The 17,314-nt window shown below is 38.1% G+C and overlaps 1 protein-coding gene across 2 annotated transcripts in view; it reads left to right on the forward strand.

Annotated features, from left to right (window-relative positions):
• DCL4 (dicer-like 4) overlaps positions 1 to 17,314 on the forward strand; it is a 77,216-nt gene that overhangs the window by 33,774 nt on the left and 26,128 nt on the right. For both annotated transcript variants that reach the window (XM_077367066.1, XM_077367067.1), the window contains exons 10-11: positions 3,144 to 3,240; positions 16,037 to 16,229. In XM_077367066.1, coding sequence (XP_077223181.1) covers positions 3,144 to 3,240; positions 16,037 to 16,229 — 290 coding nt within the window. The remainder of the gene's footprint in view (positions 1 to 3,143; positions 3,241 to 16,036; positions 16,230 to 17,314) is intronic.

Below are 17,314 nucleotides of genomic sequence, written 5' to 3' on the forward strand. Positions count from 1 at the left end.
AAAGCGCGCAATATAATAATATCAATAGATAGAGGACTCCCTATTGGCGGGCCGAGGTCAACCTTACTGGCAAATAATCTCGACCGGTCTATGTGATCACAGCCGGTGTACAAACCACTGGCAGGTTGGGTATTAGGTCCCCACCAATGATCAACCTTACTGGTGGAACCCATTCCATACCAAGACTGTAAATAAAAGCAATTCAATATTTTTAATACTTATCAATTGATTTCACAGGATCGAACAAAATAGGTCCCTACCAGAAATCAACCTTTGTATGATACTAGGTCCTCACCAGAGATCAAAACAGATAAGAGACGCCTGTGAATTCCATACTAATGTTCATCCAGATTTTGTATATATTTAAAAACAACGACAACAACAACTCAAAACCTCAACTGCATTTGCATGCTCCCATGTATTACATGTTCCTTTCATATATGTAATTCCTAACTCTTGTTTGAAATTCTCTTTGAAACTGACAGTTTAATGTAAAATCTGGATCTCGGGGAGAAAGGTACAATTCAAGACAGATAAGAGACCAATTTAGAGATCTGGCAGATATATATGTGAATGGTTCATGGGTCAACCAGAACCGTTTTCTGTCATTATAGAAATGTTTTGTCATTATGGAGAAATCCCATACATGAGAGAATAATTCTCACTTGTGATTGGGATGGGTCTAAAGTTCTGGGCCACAAACCCATTCGAATCTGCAATTAATTTACAAATGAGAAATAATCACTAACGGAGGAGTTAACAGCAGATTTTGTTGGATGAGCTTCCACAACAATTTGATCAACATCAAAGTTGCAGTCCACGAACATGCAGGAATGGAAGTAGCCGATTCACCATGTTAGAGCAAAGCTTCCATGTTTTCAGGACTCTTAGGGTAAACAAGTGGATATGGGGGTGAAGGGTTTGGGTGATGTAATAGGAGTTGGATATGGGTATTCGTCTATGGGAGAGGGAAATGGAGAGGGCGTGGGATCTGCTATGGTAATATTGAGAGGGGCTGATGGGTGGGATCGGTTGTGAAAGGAGAAAATGGAGTATGGGGTAAGGGTGTGCTGTTATGAGGGAGAAATGGGTGAAGATGGGGAGGTGGGGTTGTGCTATTATAGGAGGAGGTGAAGAGGGGTGGAGAAATGGGTATTCGGTTGGGTTGTGGGGAGAGAGAGAGAGAGAGAGAGAGAGAGAGAGAGAGAGAGAGAGAGAGAGAGAGAGAGAGAGAGAGAGAGAGAGAGAGAGAGAGAGAGAGAGAGAGAGAGAGATCTCCTAAGATCTCTTCCACCCTCTCTATCTCTCTACTAGCAAACCCATGGGATGTTGATCGGTTATGGGAGATCTCCTAAGATCTCTTCCACTCTATCCATCTCTCTACTAACAAACCCACAACTTGTTAAACCGTCCATCATGAACTCAATTTGATAATGGTAGGGACACTCATTTCAACAAAATTTGATAACGACACGTCGACACCCCTTCCTAAAAACTCAATTTGAGAATGGTGAAGACACACCATTTCAACACAATTTAATAACGACAGCCCGTTCTAAGATATTAATCACAACTGATTTTTTATAAGGTCACTCCTTTTTCAAGGAAAAATGATCATAGGTTCAACTTGGTAATGCCACTCAAAAATTTAATCACATGCTCAATTGATAATGACACCCATTCTATTTCTAAGAATTAAATATAGACTAAATTGATAATGCCATTCCATTCCATCCCAAGAATACTCATAGATTAAATTTGATAGCGACTTTCCATTGCAAAACAAAAATTTAATCAAATGCTCAATTGATAAAGACACCCGTGAAATGTTATTTCTAACGTGTGTGTGTGGGACCACGTATTACAATATACATCATAGTTATGGATTCTGTTCCGTTTGATTCGGGATTCCGGAATGGAAACCCCCCAATATCGTCCGGAATAAAATAGCCAATACTATATCCATCATAGTTAGTTTTTTTTCAATCTATGTTGCGATCATCACTTTTGGTTGTTTTTATTGTGTTTTGTGGTTTCTTGTCACTGCACTTGTGCCAGGAATCGAGTATTTGAGGAGAAGAGTATTCAGTTTCCGAAATTATTTGTAATAATAGTGAGTACCTGATTGGGTGGGCATTTAGCAAGAGATGGGTTTTAGGGATTGAAGACTTGAAGACTAGAGACTTTTTTAGAAAATGTAAAGAGATACCAGGTGGGAATTTGGTGGAAGTGAACAAAAAGGCAACATCATAGACACCATCGTCGTATCAAGTTGAATTTTGATGGGTCCTCCTTTGGCAACTCGGGTCCAGCTGATGTGGTAATATTTTGTTTACATACTCTGGCCTATTGCTAATACCAACTTGATCGAAGCCAAAGCTAAAGGCTCTTCTTACTTGCCTTGAGGAATTCTAGAGTGGGGTATGTGCAAGTGGGTAGGTGCGTGGGGAGGTTGGGTCTTTATAGGGATGAAGAGTCTATTTCATCATGTTCTTAGGGATGCTAATGATGTAGCTGATTCCCTACGAAAAGTTGGGGGCTCATAGGGAGTTTGTCATTGGGCAGGCTTTGGCTGATTGTAACTGATTCTTCTATTTTAATAAATTTTTGTTATCCTATCTGAAAAAATGCTGAAAGGAATTGTGGAGTCAGCTTGGTTTCGAACACGAGGCTCTAAACTTTTGTTTTATGTGTGCCTGCATAAATGTATGTATACGTATTGATATAAAAAAATATATATTTGAATAATGGGTACAAATTAGTATATATGTTTAGAATTAGTATAGTTGATTTTTGGAAAGGATTCCTATTTTTTGCTCCTTTTCTTTGTATCTTGAAGAATATAATGCTTCTCTCTGGTTGGGAATTTATTTTACAGTGCTGCGAAAAGGATTTTGATTCTTAAAGCTGCTTACATGTTTTCAATTATTGTAGCTAAAGTGATGTTTATCACATTGTCCTACTGATTGCATGTTTCAAACATTTGCTAGAAACACATCGATATATCACTGGTGCTTTTGTGATTTAATATATCTACTTTGTCTTGATTTGGACAGTACAATACACAATTCTTAGCTTTCTCGTATGTAAATATCATCATTGCACTCCTAATTATAGTTTTCTCTACCCTGCTGAACTTATAGATGATGATGTTGGGTTCGGGTCGTTTCATATGGAGGCTTTAGAAGAGCCATTTTTCTCGAAAAAATTGTTGCTTCTTATTGGAATTCTTTCCAGCAGGTATGTAGATGATGCCTATCATTCGTTTAAAGATTATGTTACATATGTTTTATGGAACCCTTGAGTTATTGTTTGATTGATAATTTTTATCTCTGTTTTTTTTTGTATATTACTCCATAAAACAGCAAACAAGAGGTTGGGACGTTAATGTTAATAATGACCCGTGTGATAATGACCCGTGTGAAATTCTTCTTTGCTATAGGAGCAAAGGTTTTCTGGTAATCTATTTCATACATTTGTATGTAATCCTTCATAACAGGTTGGGCCGTGTACTTTTCTATCAAGTCGTCCGCCTTATGTTTAATGGTAAATACCCACTTCAAGCACACAGGTTTATTTTTCTTTTAGTAAGTATAGCAGCTATCAAGTCCTATTATTCACGAAGGCCTTCATACCCATAATTTTTTTTCTCCAACTTAGAAACACTATTCAAACTCATTCATGCATTGTGCCCTTTTCGTTTTTCCAAACAACTAATTTTAGGCCTTCCTAGCACCCTTCGACAACCTCCCGGCATTTTTCTGCACCCATCCAAACCTGTCATGAACCGTGTAGGAATATTTCCTTTAATCACCTATTTTATGACCCGTACCCTTAATTTTTACTAACCCTTTCACCCATATTCCCTACCATCATAACCTACACCATACCGGCATCCTTCGAAAACCTCTCGGCTTGTGTCTGCATGTTTCTAAACGTACCCTAAACCTAGTCGAAATATTTTTCCAATCCCATAACATATTTTAGAAACCAAAACCTAATTTTACCCATCATTTTCACGCCTAGCATCCCTTCTATTGACCCTTCCTCCATCAGATTTGGCATCGGAGAGAAATATCAGTTCAACATTCGATCGTCTTGCATCACGTGGAAGGCACGCAACCACTTAAAAACCCTAAACAAAAAATCCGACCACAAGCCTACTGATATTGGCACCACAAGTTTAACCTCTTTTTTAAACAGTTGTCAAATGTTATTGCCTTTACCAAAAACTGATATTGCCACTACAAGTGTTCATCTCTTTTTTAAATAGCTGTCAAATGTGATTACCTTTCCCAAAAACTGTGAGCAACCACCAGTTCAACTTGACCGTCATATTTACCTAAAGATGCTTTAGCATCTCTTGGCATAAAATTTCACTAGAGAGAAAGAGAGAGAGCACCAGAGCGACCCGGATTAGCGCTCCAAACCGACCCACAACCCCATAGAGCGAACCAACTTAGCCTACCCTTATCGTACCGCGTACCTTGCTACCATCGGACCCCGTACCTGTTCCTGTACCACGTTCCAGGTAACCTTGGTTTCAAAACGAAATCCATATATGATCTGATTAAATTGTAAGATTTGAATCGTAAATCACAGGAGTTTCAAAACAATAAATACAACTACTTTGATGAACTATTCTATTCTCTTCAAGATAAGCCGCCACTTATCCTTCAAGGTACTCTTTTGCATAATCTGGTCTGGAATTTTTCTTTTCTTTTCTTTTCAAAGTAGGTAAGTACTATATTATGGAATTGTTTGACCCTCATCTTCATGAAATTCAACCAAGTAATACCTGAAAAATCATCCACAAAACTAATTAAGTATTGGTAACCATCTATAGAACTAACCAAGCTGGGGCCCCACACGTTGGAGTGAACAGTTTCAAAAGGATTATTAATACTCATAGGAAAAGAGTTTCTACAATTCTTTGACATTTGACATACCTCATACTGAATACTACTCAAATCGACTGACTAAAATAAGCTAAGAAATAACAACTTCAAGGATACAAATGAAAGACGACCTAATTGAATGTGCCAAAACCTTATCCAGTTCGAACACGAACCATTACCACTACTAGTCGACTGAAAGTGTTGATGGAGAATCTTTGTCCAGGAGATAGAGAGTAGCCGCTTTATGACCGTTGTTAATCTTCTCCTTCATTGTCATGTCCTAAAAACCCCAATGTGTAGGATAAAAGTTTATACGACAATTCAGATTCTCGGTCAAACAACTACGGATAGCAAATTAGTAGTTAAATCAGGAACATGAAGAGCCGAGGGACATGTGATCACAAATCTTAATGTCTTCTTTACTGGAGATAATGGATAATGATCCATCAACAGTACACACCTTGTCCTAACCATGAAATACATTCTATTAGGAGAGAAGATACGTTACAATCATGTGGTTTGATGCTCCAGAATCAGTATTACAGGAAGTATTAGATGAAGTCAGACACACGACTAACCGAATGAGTACCTAATTGTGCACAAGCAGAAGTGGTTGTGAATCCTTCTAACTGATTAAGTAGGTGGCAAAGTTGTTGCATCTCTGATGTAAAGAAATTTTCTGATGCATACGATGGAGCATATGGGTTAGGGGTAGTGATAGGATGGATTCCAAAGAAGATGTTGTTGATTTGGAGGATACTGTATTGGCAGCTAACTAGATTTGATCTTCTCTTTGGATTGTTCCATTGAACCTGTGAGGCCTTCCATGCATCTCTCAATAGGCCTTCCTAGCATATCGAGTTTTCCCACAATGATCACATCGTAATAGATCTTTATCATTTGCATTTCCAACTCTCTGATTGCCTCTTTTTCCCTTTCGGAGTTATGGATGATGAAACATGTGCCTAGTGATCATAAGAAGGCTGGCTTCATAGTTGGCTGCATAGTTTTCTTTCGATGGGAGTAACAACTTGTATTTTTTGGAGTGCCAGAAATCTTTTCACAGATAGTTTTTGGGATGTCCGAGAAATGTCTGAAACGTCATGCTAACATCAGTAGTGAGTCCCGTAGGCTTCTGTTTGTCACAAAAATTGGTCAACATTACAATAATTATGCATATTTTAGTGATTTTTATTTAATTTTTGGGTAAAGTTTCAGTAGGTTTTGGTAGAGAAAGTGTGAATAGTGTTTTTAGCCGAGAACGTGATACACTTTCTATTTTAATTTTGAACTGCTTTAAGACAGAATTTAGGTTTTGTTTCGGTTGATCTAAGGGCTGAAATTGATCATATACCAATGGTTAGGATTAAACTAGGGTTTTAAGTTGTTTTGAGATTATAAATATGAGGTTTTGATGTGCATGTTATGGAGTTAATGAATAATTTAGAAACGAGTTTTCCCATTTGCGTTTTGGTTTTTGGATTTTACCGTATGTTGATCATGATTTGATCAAATCTATTGTTGTTTTATCTCTCTGGCATTGTTTGTGAAAGTTAATTGGATTGTTTGGGTCATTGTTCAATTCTTTAGCAAGTTTTCTACCTGTGTTAGTTTCCTAGCACTTGAATCAATCGGTTGGTATCATAGCAAGGTTGATGCAGGAAATCATTTAAGGATTCATGTTGACACCGAAGAAGGCTATTAAACCTCATGAAAGGCTTGATCAATTGAATCAAAATTTCAAAAGATTGCACAGAAGCTAGAAAGACTCACATTGGTTGTAGATTTGTATGGAGGGAAACCATGGGATGAAGATGATGTTAAAGAGGCTTGACTGATGGATGACAAACTGACCTCAACCCCTTTTATGCATATTTAGTGATTTTCTAGTTAATTCTTGGGCGAGGTTTTAGAAGATTTTGGCGGGCCCTATGTAGAGAAAACATGAATAATATTTTTAGGATGGCCACATGTAATGCACTTTCTATTTTTATTTTATGCTGCTCTAAGACAGAAGTTAGACTTTGTTTGGGTTGATCTAAGGGTTGAAATCGATCATATACCAATGATTAGGATTAAAGTAGGGTTTTAAGATGATTAAGAAAAAGAAAAAAATTACATTCGTCTATTCAAGGCCTAATGGAAAACCCCTACTCTTCAGAAAAAGGTGATGGGGAAGATAGAAAAGGGAAAAGGATGGTCGAATGGGAGGAGCCATCAGATTAGAGCAAAAAACCACCGAAAGTCAAGGAGAAAAGGCCTTATGAAGGGCCTCCAACACCAAAGGAGTTAGAAATGGAGATCCTTAAGAAGGATTGGAAGCAGTTCAAGGAAGATGCTAGAAAAAATATAGAGGAATTTTTCAATTTAACGGGATCGAGAGATTTAAAAAAAACCTGTGTTCCAAAATACAAGCTCCCGTTCTTTCAGAAGGCCTTAGAAGAAGAAAGAAAGGAAAGGAGGCAGAGGTGGGTGTCTGAGCAAAGTGTAGTGGATGAGGTGACCGGTTTCCCAGTGATAGGGGATGTCTTCGAGTCAGGGATATGTGACCATTCAACAAAGGATAAAGGGGAGGAAAAGGAACAAAGCAAGAGTCAGGGGCAGAAAAAGGATGGGTCTTCTAACCCTAGTGTCAGGGGCAGAAAGCTTTCCATCCTCTTGCTGTTGTAAATATCTTTTTGGGTTTGCCTTTTGTTTCATCTTTTCTTCTTTTTACTAGTTCTATCAGTCTTTTAGTGAAAAGTCCTTGGTGAAATTTGAATAGTGTCTAGGTGTTTTGGGAAGTTGAAGTCTCTGGTTAAAAGTTTTCGTGTTGGAGAAGTATCTCTAGACAAAAGTGAGAATTAGTATCTCACTTTGAGGACTCTTTTAGTTCTATTGGGGCTGGAGGTAGTCTTCTTTTGGAAGGTTGTTGTTATTGATAAGTTTTCCCCGACATTTGATTAACAGAAGTTGTTAAGGGCAGGGTCCCGACAGTTTTTTCTTCAATAATAGTGCTAAATGGAAGATAATAAAGGAACATCAAAGTGGGCTTAAGGAGCTTTGTTCTTCGCTGCTTGGGATCTGTATTCTTCCATGTTATGAGTTAATAGATGAGCAAGATGTGCGTATGGAACGATGCAGTTGCTTGACTATTGTCGAGTCTCTTATTAACTTGCCACTGCTGAAGGGAGCCCTTTAGTATAGTATGCTTTGTCTCATCTAATTGGAAGACGTTGATGGAGTTTGGAATACATGGGGTAGAGTGGATTGTTTGGGTTGATGCTAGGATGGAGAGGTATTCATGATCCTACTGGAGATCGCAAAGGAGTTATATGTTGGCTTTGTTAAGGAATGATCATGAACTTGGACAGATAGCATCTTTTGACCTTGCTTAAGGTTTTCTTTTATGGACATTGGAGTTTGTTCCGGTGTTTTCATGCTTGTAATCATGTGGGACTTATGGTCCCTTTCTCAAGTAATTATAAATATGAATTAGAAATAGAGGAATGATAGACGCAAGGGTTTTCTTTATGCAAGGGCCGGAGAAGGGCCCTTGAATATATCCACGTCATTAAGTGCAACTGAATTCAATTTCTCAACCGACTTTTAAAATGACATGGATCTATTCAAAGGCCCTTCTCCGGCCCTTGCATAAAGAGGGGCCTTGCGTCTATCATTCCTCATATAAATATTAATGTCAATTTTCAAAAAAAAGAAAAAAGTAGGGTTTTAAGATGTTTTGGGACAATATTTATATGAAGGTTTGACGTAGTTTCAAGAGGCTTGTATAGTTACAAGTTTTTACTTTTGTGTTTTGGTTTTACCTAATGTTGATCATGATTTTATCAATTCTATTGTCACTTTATTTTGTTTGGTATTGTTTGTGAAGATCTATTGAATTATTTGACTGATCTAACGGTATTTTGATAATTCTTGATGTTTTGGCGTCAATATATAAGCTGCATATTATGATTACAGACAATAGGGTTTTTGGATTTTCATTATTGAGGGGAAAAGGTAGAAAAGAGAGTTTGTAACCCTAATATCAAAGTAGTGAAACTGTCTTCCCTTTGGACGTAGGCACACTGCCGAACCATGTAAATCTTGTGTTTCTTACTTTATTTGTGTTTTTTGCATCTTATCTTGTCATTGGCTGAAGATTGATTTTGATCTTGTTTTTGGGGAGCTTAGAGGTCTCTCAGTTTTCAACATATATATTGGCAGATTGAGACCGGCCAAGATAGTTTGAACCATCAGGCTTCACCATAGTAATCTGAACACGCATAGGATCACCATAGTTTTTAGCCATAGGAGCATTACCCGTGGACCCCATACACTTTAAATGTGGCTTCGAGAGCACCAACAGTTGATGTCTTCCATCTCTGAGACCTCATAACACCTTCAAACAGTCCATATGGTAGTTTGAAATGTCTCCTTGGGCAAATACTTTGACCCACTCCAAAAATGAAAAGAAATCCTTTTCAATGGGTAAGCTGGTAAAACTTTCAGGGATTGATGCAGGACAATACCTAATTTAGGGAAAATCCTACATTAGAGATTAAGACTTTAGGACAGTTTAGGGCTTGCGCGGAAAACTAGAAGAACACTTAACAACTAACCTAGGGCTGAATTAACACCTAATTAATCTATGGGCAGCAGCAATAATGAGACTTAAATAGTATAAATAACTGTAAAGATTATAATTAGCAATGAAACATATAAATCTTATGCAGATGTACATCGAAGGTTACAGGAATTCCAAGAAGGTGACATGGTAATGGTAATGATTAGACCAGAACGCTATGGTAAGCGCGTAGTTAGCAAACTACATGCTCGTGGCGCAGGACCTTTTAAAATAATTAAAAAGATTACTGCTAATGCCTATGTTTTGGATCTTCCATCTAACATGGGAATTAGTAGTACATTTAATGTTGAAGACCTTGCACCATACCATGAACCCTTTTCTGCCGTTTAAAATTCCAAATATGTTTTATCGCCGCCCATCCCAGTGCTACCCTCTTCTACCCCACCTTTACCCAGATTTGACAAAAGAAAATAGGTAGTAGAAGACATATTGGATGAGAAGATTGTCTCCACTCACACCGGCGGAGTCAGAAAGTTCTTAGTTCGATGGCGAGGACGGCTACAAATCGATTATTCCTGGATCACAGCGGATGAGCTTCAGGAGCTCCATCCAGACTTATGGGAGCGGTACGATCAATTTAATTCACCGGAGGCGAATTCTTCTAAGCCGGAAAGAAATGATGGGGACATCAACAAAGGAGGAGGATTTAAAGTTTACAAGCAAAGAAAGAATCGTGGGAAGGAGAAGGACTGATTTTTGCACGAGAGATGGATGTTCACACATGCTGCATATACCACATGTGACATACCACATGGCGTCCACTCTATGTTGGCGTCCATATACCTAATTTAGGGAAAATCCTACACTCCTAATGGGCTAGTATATAAAGCCCCTGGTCTCTCATTTAGGAACCTCTTAATGATTTGAAATTTGGGAGAGAAATTTTCTCTTGTATCTCTTGTTTTTCTTGGGAAATTGGAATTGTAAGCTGTAGCTTTTTCTCAATTTCTCCTATCATACCATCCCTTGTTGCATGCAAGTTTGTTGTCGACGATTCCATGCTTGATCCGATCTCGTGTGTCCCCACGCTCGAAGTAAGATCAAGAACCCTATCTTCTCCAAAATTTAAAGAAAAATAATAATTATAGATCCGATTTAATTTGTGCTTCTTCCGGTTGTGCGGTCTACATCAATTTGGTATCAGAGCTTTGCTGCAAGGCTTCCTAGCTCTTGCAGATCTTGGGGAAATTTGTGCAGAATTAAAGGAACGGAGCTGAATTTTCGCCATTGATTTTCTTGGATCTCACATCTTTTAGCTATCAATTTAGAGGGGATTTGTTTTCATGTAATTGTTTAGATGTTTGATTACTCTTCCTGCCTCTCTAATCACTGCATCTAAAAGTTTTTCTGAGATTTAAGATCATATTTCGGCTACTATTTTCATGTTTGCAAATCAAAATTGTGCTCTCGGGATTGTGGAAATTACGGTTGATCTTCTAGTAGGGTCTCTGGTTGTTTCTAAATTAGTGTTTAGCCAAACACCCAAAGAACTTCTGTTCCGAGCACTAAATTTACACAAGAGAGTGAAGTTTCATTGACTGCACTGAATTTCAGCCTCGATGAGGAATCAGTTGCAAGAAATTTTGAAAGAAGCTTCCTCGAGTCTTCTTGGTTAGTTTATATTTGAACTCGTGATGATGTTCCATTAGATCTGGCATGCGAATGATTTGTCATCAGTGATTTAGATCTGGAGGTTTATTTCCCAAGGTTTATGTTGTGCTTCTGGAATCTACTCCTGGATCCAATTTCAATATAGATGGAATGTTGTTACCGATTGTGAGTTTTTTTTTTGTTGATGCATGCATGTTGCTTTTGGAAATGCCTTTGTGTGTTTCTTCTGTTCAAGAGCTTGTCTTTTGCTATTGATGAATTTTGTTGAGGTCTAAATAAAGTGGCTCGGTTACGCTACTAAAGAAGACATAGATAGGGTCTATAGGGAAGCTTCAGGTCTGATTTCATAATGCTTGCAAGGAGAGCATTGCTATCAGCTCATCTCTTGCGTGAGAAATTATGAGCTCATGTGTTTGTTGAGTAAATTCACTTAGAATTTTAGTGTGCTGAATTGTGCCTATGTTCTATGGTAAACAAAAACTGAAGCTTGTAGTAAGTGATGTTTCCACTTATGTTGAGGATGGAATTCACAGAGAGAAGCCCTGTAGCTGCTTGCGCAAATGCTTGAGTGAATGATATACTCCTTTTCTAACACCATTAGGGTTGTTGAAGTGAAAATTGGAGAGGCTCAGGCGGCGCACCCATAATAGTTCTTTAATGCTTCAAGGTTGGCTATTGAGGCTTTTAGATGATTCTTGGACAAAGATTTTCATGTCTTGAATGCTCATTTCAGGCTCTTCATTAAAGGAAATGAATCTTAGGAATTCTTTCTGGGCTCTGTTATTAAGCCAAGGGACTTTGTTTCTTGACCACTAAACTCATTGCTTCTATCATTATTCTATCCATATTCGTTGTTGTTGAAACCACCCTGTGTGATAGTGGTGGTGGTTATTCCCTGTGCATCTTTAGATCAGTAACTGCAAGAGCTACTTAAGACATTTATTGCATTTTCCTACGGATCTGTGCATTATTGATGTGTGCTATGTAGAAACCAGGAGCAAGTTGCCAGGAAAAATTGAATGCTATCCATTGCGTACCAGTTGTGTATTTGTTATTGACAAGTTCAATCCATATTCAAGGAGGACTGATCATAGACAGAATTCTGATGCCATCATGTTGTTAATGTTGAATGTGGCAAAAGAAATGCAATACATGTGCTTGCTAGTTGGTTGAACAACATAGGAACTAACTGATTCTTTGTATTTGTAGCCCACCAATATAGCAATCAGAATTGAGTTTGTACCTAAATTCAATAGTATTGTACGCGAATCAGCGAATGCATGATTTGAGATAATACAACTCAGTTTCCATGGGCGACTAGCATTTGTTGATCTTGGAGAATTACAAACCAATGAGGATTTGCAGGTCCTAATTACAACCTACTATTAGCTAACTGCCATAGCATCTGAATTGTCATTCTCTGAGCTACTAAAGCTTGTTACAACAAGGTGGATATAAAAAAAATAAAATAAACAAGAGAGACTGTTCACTCAACTTGAAACCTAGAGATCTCGCCCCTTCAGTTGGTGCCTACCTATCTACTTGGTACTGTTCTGAATTGATCCCATTGCTGTGCGCCTCTATTTTGAGATGCAGAAACCCTCATTGGTAGGTGTATTTCCCTGAAGCCCTTCGGATCTTCAAGAGAACTAGACCCAACATTCATTCATAGCAGAATCAAACCCAGCTGCCAACGGACTGCTCTATTAAGTGTGACAGGTGTTGATGAGTTGATACTTTGTGGAATCATAAAGTTAGGATTTAAAAGAAAAGGAAAAAAACTTCACTAGCCTGTCAGAAATGTTAAGATCAACATTGTTTGTGTCTAGTTCATACCGGAAGAAGAGGCAGAACAGTTCGAGGGACCTTATATCTGAGTTATACATTGATTAATTGGCTTTCTATAAGCAAAGGGGATCAGTTCCACACATTCTCAAGAGAATTTTATTCCTGTAAGTGGCTCGTCTTCTTGATTTGTCCCATGAACAAACAAATGCAAGGTCAGGCATGATCTAGTACAATTTCAGCTAGCAAGCAGTGATTCTCAGCTCATGCAGTGACTTCACGGTTTTATTACAGTTCTATGTCATTTTCAACAGACTTTTGACCATAAACAGATTCATTTCAGCAGTCACTTCATTTTCATGGACATAGTTCAGATCAGTTTACTACTAAAAGCAAGCTGAACACTCTTCAAGTTTGAATCCAGGTTTCTGAACTCCGTATTAGTTTCCAGGAACTTTCAGCATATCGTCGCAGGGCAGTGGTTCAGATTTGACTCTGTATGGCAATTGAAGACAGCAGTTTTCATCATTTGTTAACCGTGTTTCTTCTCGCTGATTCAAAATCTGAGCCAAGAGTTTCTGGATTCATTTCAGCTTAATCAAGAATCAAGAGTTCAAAGGACAGCATTTGTTAATATAGTGATTGAATACAAGTTTGTTTCTTTTCCCACCTATGGAGCCACCATTTGTTCCTTACATCTATGGCTATGGTGATGTTGAGACCGAGTGCATGATCTGGGCCGACGCACTCGACGCGCATCATAGATACTATAGCTTCAACCATCGTGTGACATTACGGCTTGCTAGAGAGACTGTTAGACTAAGTGCAGAGTCTATGTGGATGCTCATAGAAAGAGAGCGTCGTGGCTTGGGCAAACCTCCGTTCTGCCGATGGGAGCATGTCCGTGATAGCTTTTTGAGGATTTATGCTCCGACAGAGTATCGACGGCGATGTGATGAGGAGAGAGCCCAAAAGGACAGGTGGGAAATGTTCTTGGCCCAGCATTGCCAAGAACAAGAGGCTCACCATAAAGGGAAAGATATTCTTGATTCCCTCACCATGCAGTTGCAGAGACTCAAGTGGCATGCACATATAGCTCCTTCTCCACCCCTAGAGGCTGATGATGAGGCTAGCGAACAAGAAGGGGAGGGAGAAGTTATGGATAATACTGAGGATTCACATGGCCAGCCAGGAGAGGTTGTTGATACCATCATTTCAGAGCCAGACGATGGTGGTGACGAGCTTGACACTAGTGATGTTGTTGATACTAGTGGTGAGCTTTTTGTCATTGATAGTGAGGCCAATGATGATGATGATGATATTGAAGCTATGCCAGAGCATGTTGAGATAGAGTTCGTCACACCGTTAGTGAGCACAGTTGTAGATGAGGAGTATTCACTTCCAGATGTCACAAGTGACATAACCATTACCACAGTCGTAGAGAAAGTCTTGGTAGATGTTGTTCATGTTGAGATGGTGCTGCCTATAGCCATTACACCCGATATAGATGAGATATTTAGTGAGATTACTGTTGGTTGGCATGGCAGACCACTATACCAATGCCACTTTCAGCAGATGCTTGTTTTAATATGGACTAGTACCCCTCTAGACCGCTACATTTGCAGGGATGATTCATTCTTGTTGAGATGCATGGGGCGAGCTGACTTCTATGGATTACTATTCTCCCTGAGAGAGTGGATCATCTATACACTGCGAGGCTGATGGGAACTCGAGGACGAGTTCTTTCAAGAAGGGGAGTTTGATGCAGGAGCATCCCCTGGGCATTTTACGTCAGCCTTCATGTCTCCTTAGTGTGTTTTCTTTTTGTTTCACTAGTGTTAGTCATGTAGTTTCATAATTGTATTTTCCTTACTTTCATGTGTGTTTAGTGGTCATTTGCTTACTAGGGGTAGTTAAGTCATTTTATATTGTAATGGGCTAGTATATAAAGCCCCATGGTCTCTCATTTTAGTAACCTCTTAATGATTTGAAATTTGAGAGGGAAATTTTCTCTTGTATCTCTTTTGTTTTTCTTGGGAAATTGGAATTGTAAGCTGTAGCTTTTTCTCAATTTCTCCTATCATTTCATCCCTTGTTGCATGCAAGGTTGTTGCCGACGATTCTGCGCTTGATCCGATCTCGTGTGTCCCCACGCTCGAAGTAAGATCAAGAACCCTATCTTCTCCAAAATTTAAAGAAAAATAATAATTATAGATCCGATTTGATTTGTGCTTCTTCCGATTGTGCGCTCTACATCGGTTTGCTAGCCCAAAGATGTGTCTGTATGACTTCTGACGCCAGTCTAACGTTCCTAGAGGTTACCTTAAGCCCCAAAACTTGAAAAAAGAGTAGCAATAGTACTCTACATCCTTTTTTCTTTAATACCAAGGTATGATTTAATCTTGTAAACAAACCAAGAAAAGAAGAACAAAGGAGAAGAGAGGAGGGGAAAAGTGTTTGTGGGTTTTCTTGATGATACCCACAACTCTATATGTTTATTATATATAAAGCACAGACATTAATAATTACAAGAATACCCCTCATAACTGATGATCCCCTTCAATGAGGTATAAGGCGAAATATATCAACACCTCTAAAAATGCACCATGTTTTCTGCATTGTGGAACTTTTCTACTTCTGCCACTATTTTTATAAGCAATCTATAAGCAATGAATAGTTTATGTTGCTCATCCCCAGTTAAAATTTTTTTTTTGCGTTAATTTCAATATTCCTTTGGAACTGTTCAATCTAGGATTTGAAGCATGGTTAGTGCCCTATCCTTCTACAGATCTCTATTTGAATTAATTGAATGGTAACATATTTAAAATAAATCGAATGCACTCATCTGGTATTTATTGAGCTCATCTGGACTTCCCTGCAAAAGAGTACAATGCAGTGATTTATATTTGAAATTTTGAACAGTTCCAGATCATATTAAGTAGAGACTAACATTACAGAAATTATCGAGGCTTAGATTATATGTACAGAACCAGGAAGTTTTTAGATAGTTTTTGATATATGTTGTCTATCTGTTGGTAAAATAAATAGTATTTGGCTCATCTCATTTACCTGACATCCTGATAGGAAATTTATTTCCACTTTGGTTCTATGTCAGGCTACAAGCAGACGTGAAATGTATTGTTTTTGTGAAGAGGATCATTATTGCAAGATCATTAGCATTTATACTTGGGAACATAGAATCCCTAAATTTTTGGAAATGCGAGTTCCTTGTGGGATTTCACTCTGGACTGAAGAAGATGTCGCGGAAAATGATGAATGGCATTGTTGATAAATTTCGCTCTGGAAAGGTACTATTGTGCCATTGTAACCACATGAAGTTATTTATGAAATTATATTGTAAATTACACATGATGTGTTATGATGAACATTTCTGTTTAATACCACTTTTTTCAATTAAATGAATTTTCGAAGCAATAAAATCCAACCGAAAACCTGATATAATTGGTTTTCTTGGTTGAAAGATGTGAATCTTCCGAGGTATGCATGCCAACTATGTTACAGCTCTCATGGGAAGTCAATGCAATAATGAAAGAAATGCGAAATGGCATGCATACCTCAAAATTTAGCCAATGGCCAATATCAAAGTCTTGTCAATGAAATGGTATACATAATATTATTTGGACCGAAACCGAAAGTACAGTGAATCGGAATTTTACTTGATTTCCCCGAAATCTGAAATTTCAGATCGAAATTTCGTTTTTCACCTTTTATTACAAAATTGCCACCGAAATTACCGAAATATCCACTGAAATGGCCGAAATTTCTACAGAAATGACCAAAATTTTATACATTTCGTTGGAAATTTAAAAAAATAAAAAATAAAAAATTTTTGTCCAAATTTTACATGATTTTGGCCGAAATTTCCACTGAAACCGAAATACTTCGGTTTCAGATCGCCGAAACCGACATTTAAAACATTGTCCCAAACTTGGTGGGGTTGGCTAACAAATCCTTTAGAAATTTTTCATGAAGAAAGGTGAAAGAATCTACCCGGCTCAAATTGACCCAGTCTAATCCTGACACTAGTTGGACACAATTACCTTCAATACTGAAAATAAACTTTAGTTTTCTATAAATAATCTTCAGAAGTGAAAGTTCTACCAGCGTAGGTAATGAACAATTTTTTGGCAAAACCTTTGGAAACCGGTAGCTACTAGTCCATGATCTAATTATTCAACATGTACTGTCTTACAGTGGTACAATTCTATCATATACTCACATTATCCCTGATGTGATCATGGTTTTAAATTTCGTCCGAAATTCGAAATTTTGGATTTCGGTTGGGACCGAAACCGAAATTTCATGAAATCCAAAATTTTGGATTTCCCAAATTTCTTTCGGCCGAAATTCCGAGTTTTTTTTTTCAAAAATT

This window comes from Tasmannia lanceolata, unplaced genomic scaffold (genome assembly GCF_043159265.1).
Source record: "Tasmannia lanceolata isolate RefF3 unplaced genomic scaffold, GAP_Taslan_0.1 ptg000023l, whole genome shotgun sequence".
Taxonomy (NCBI): Eukaryota; Viridiplantae; Streptophyta; class Magnoliopsida; order Canellales; family Winteraceae; genus Tasmannia; species Tasmannia lanceolata.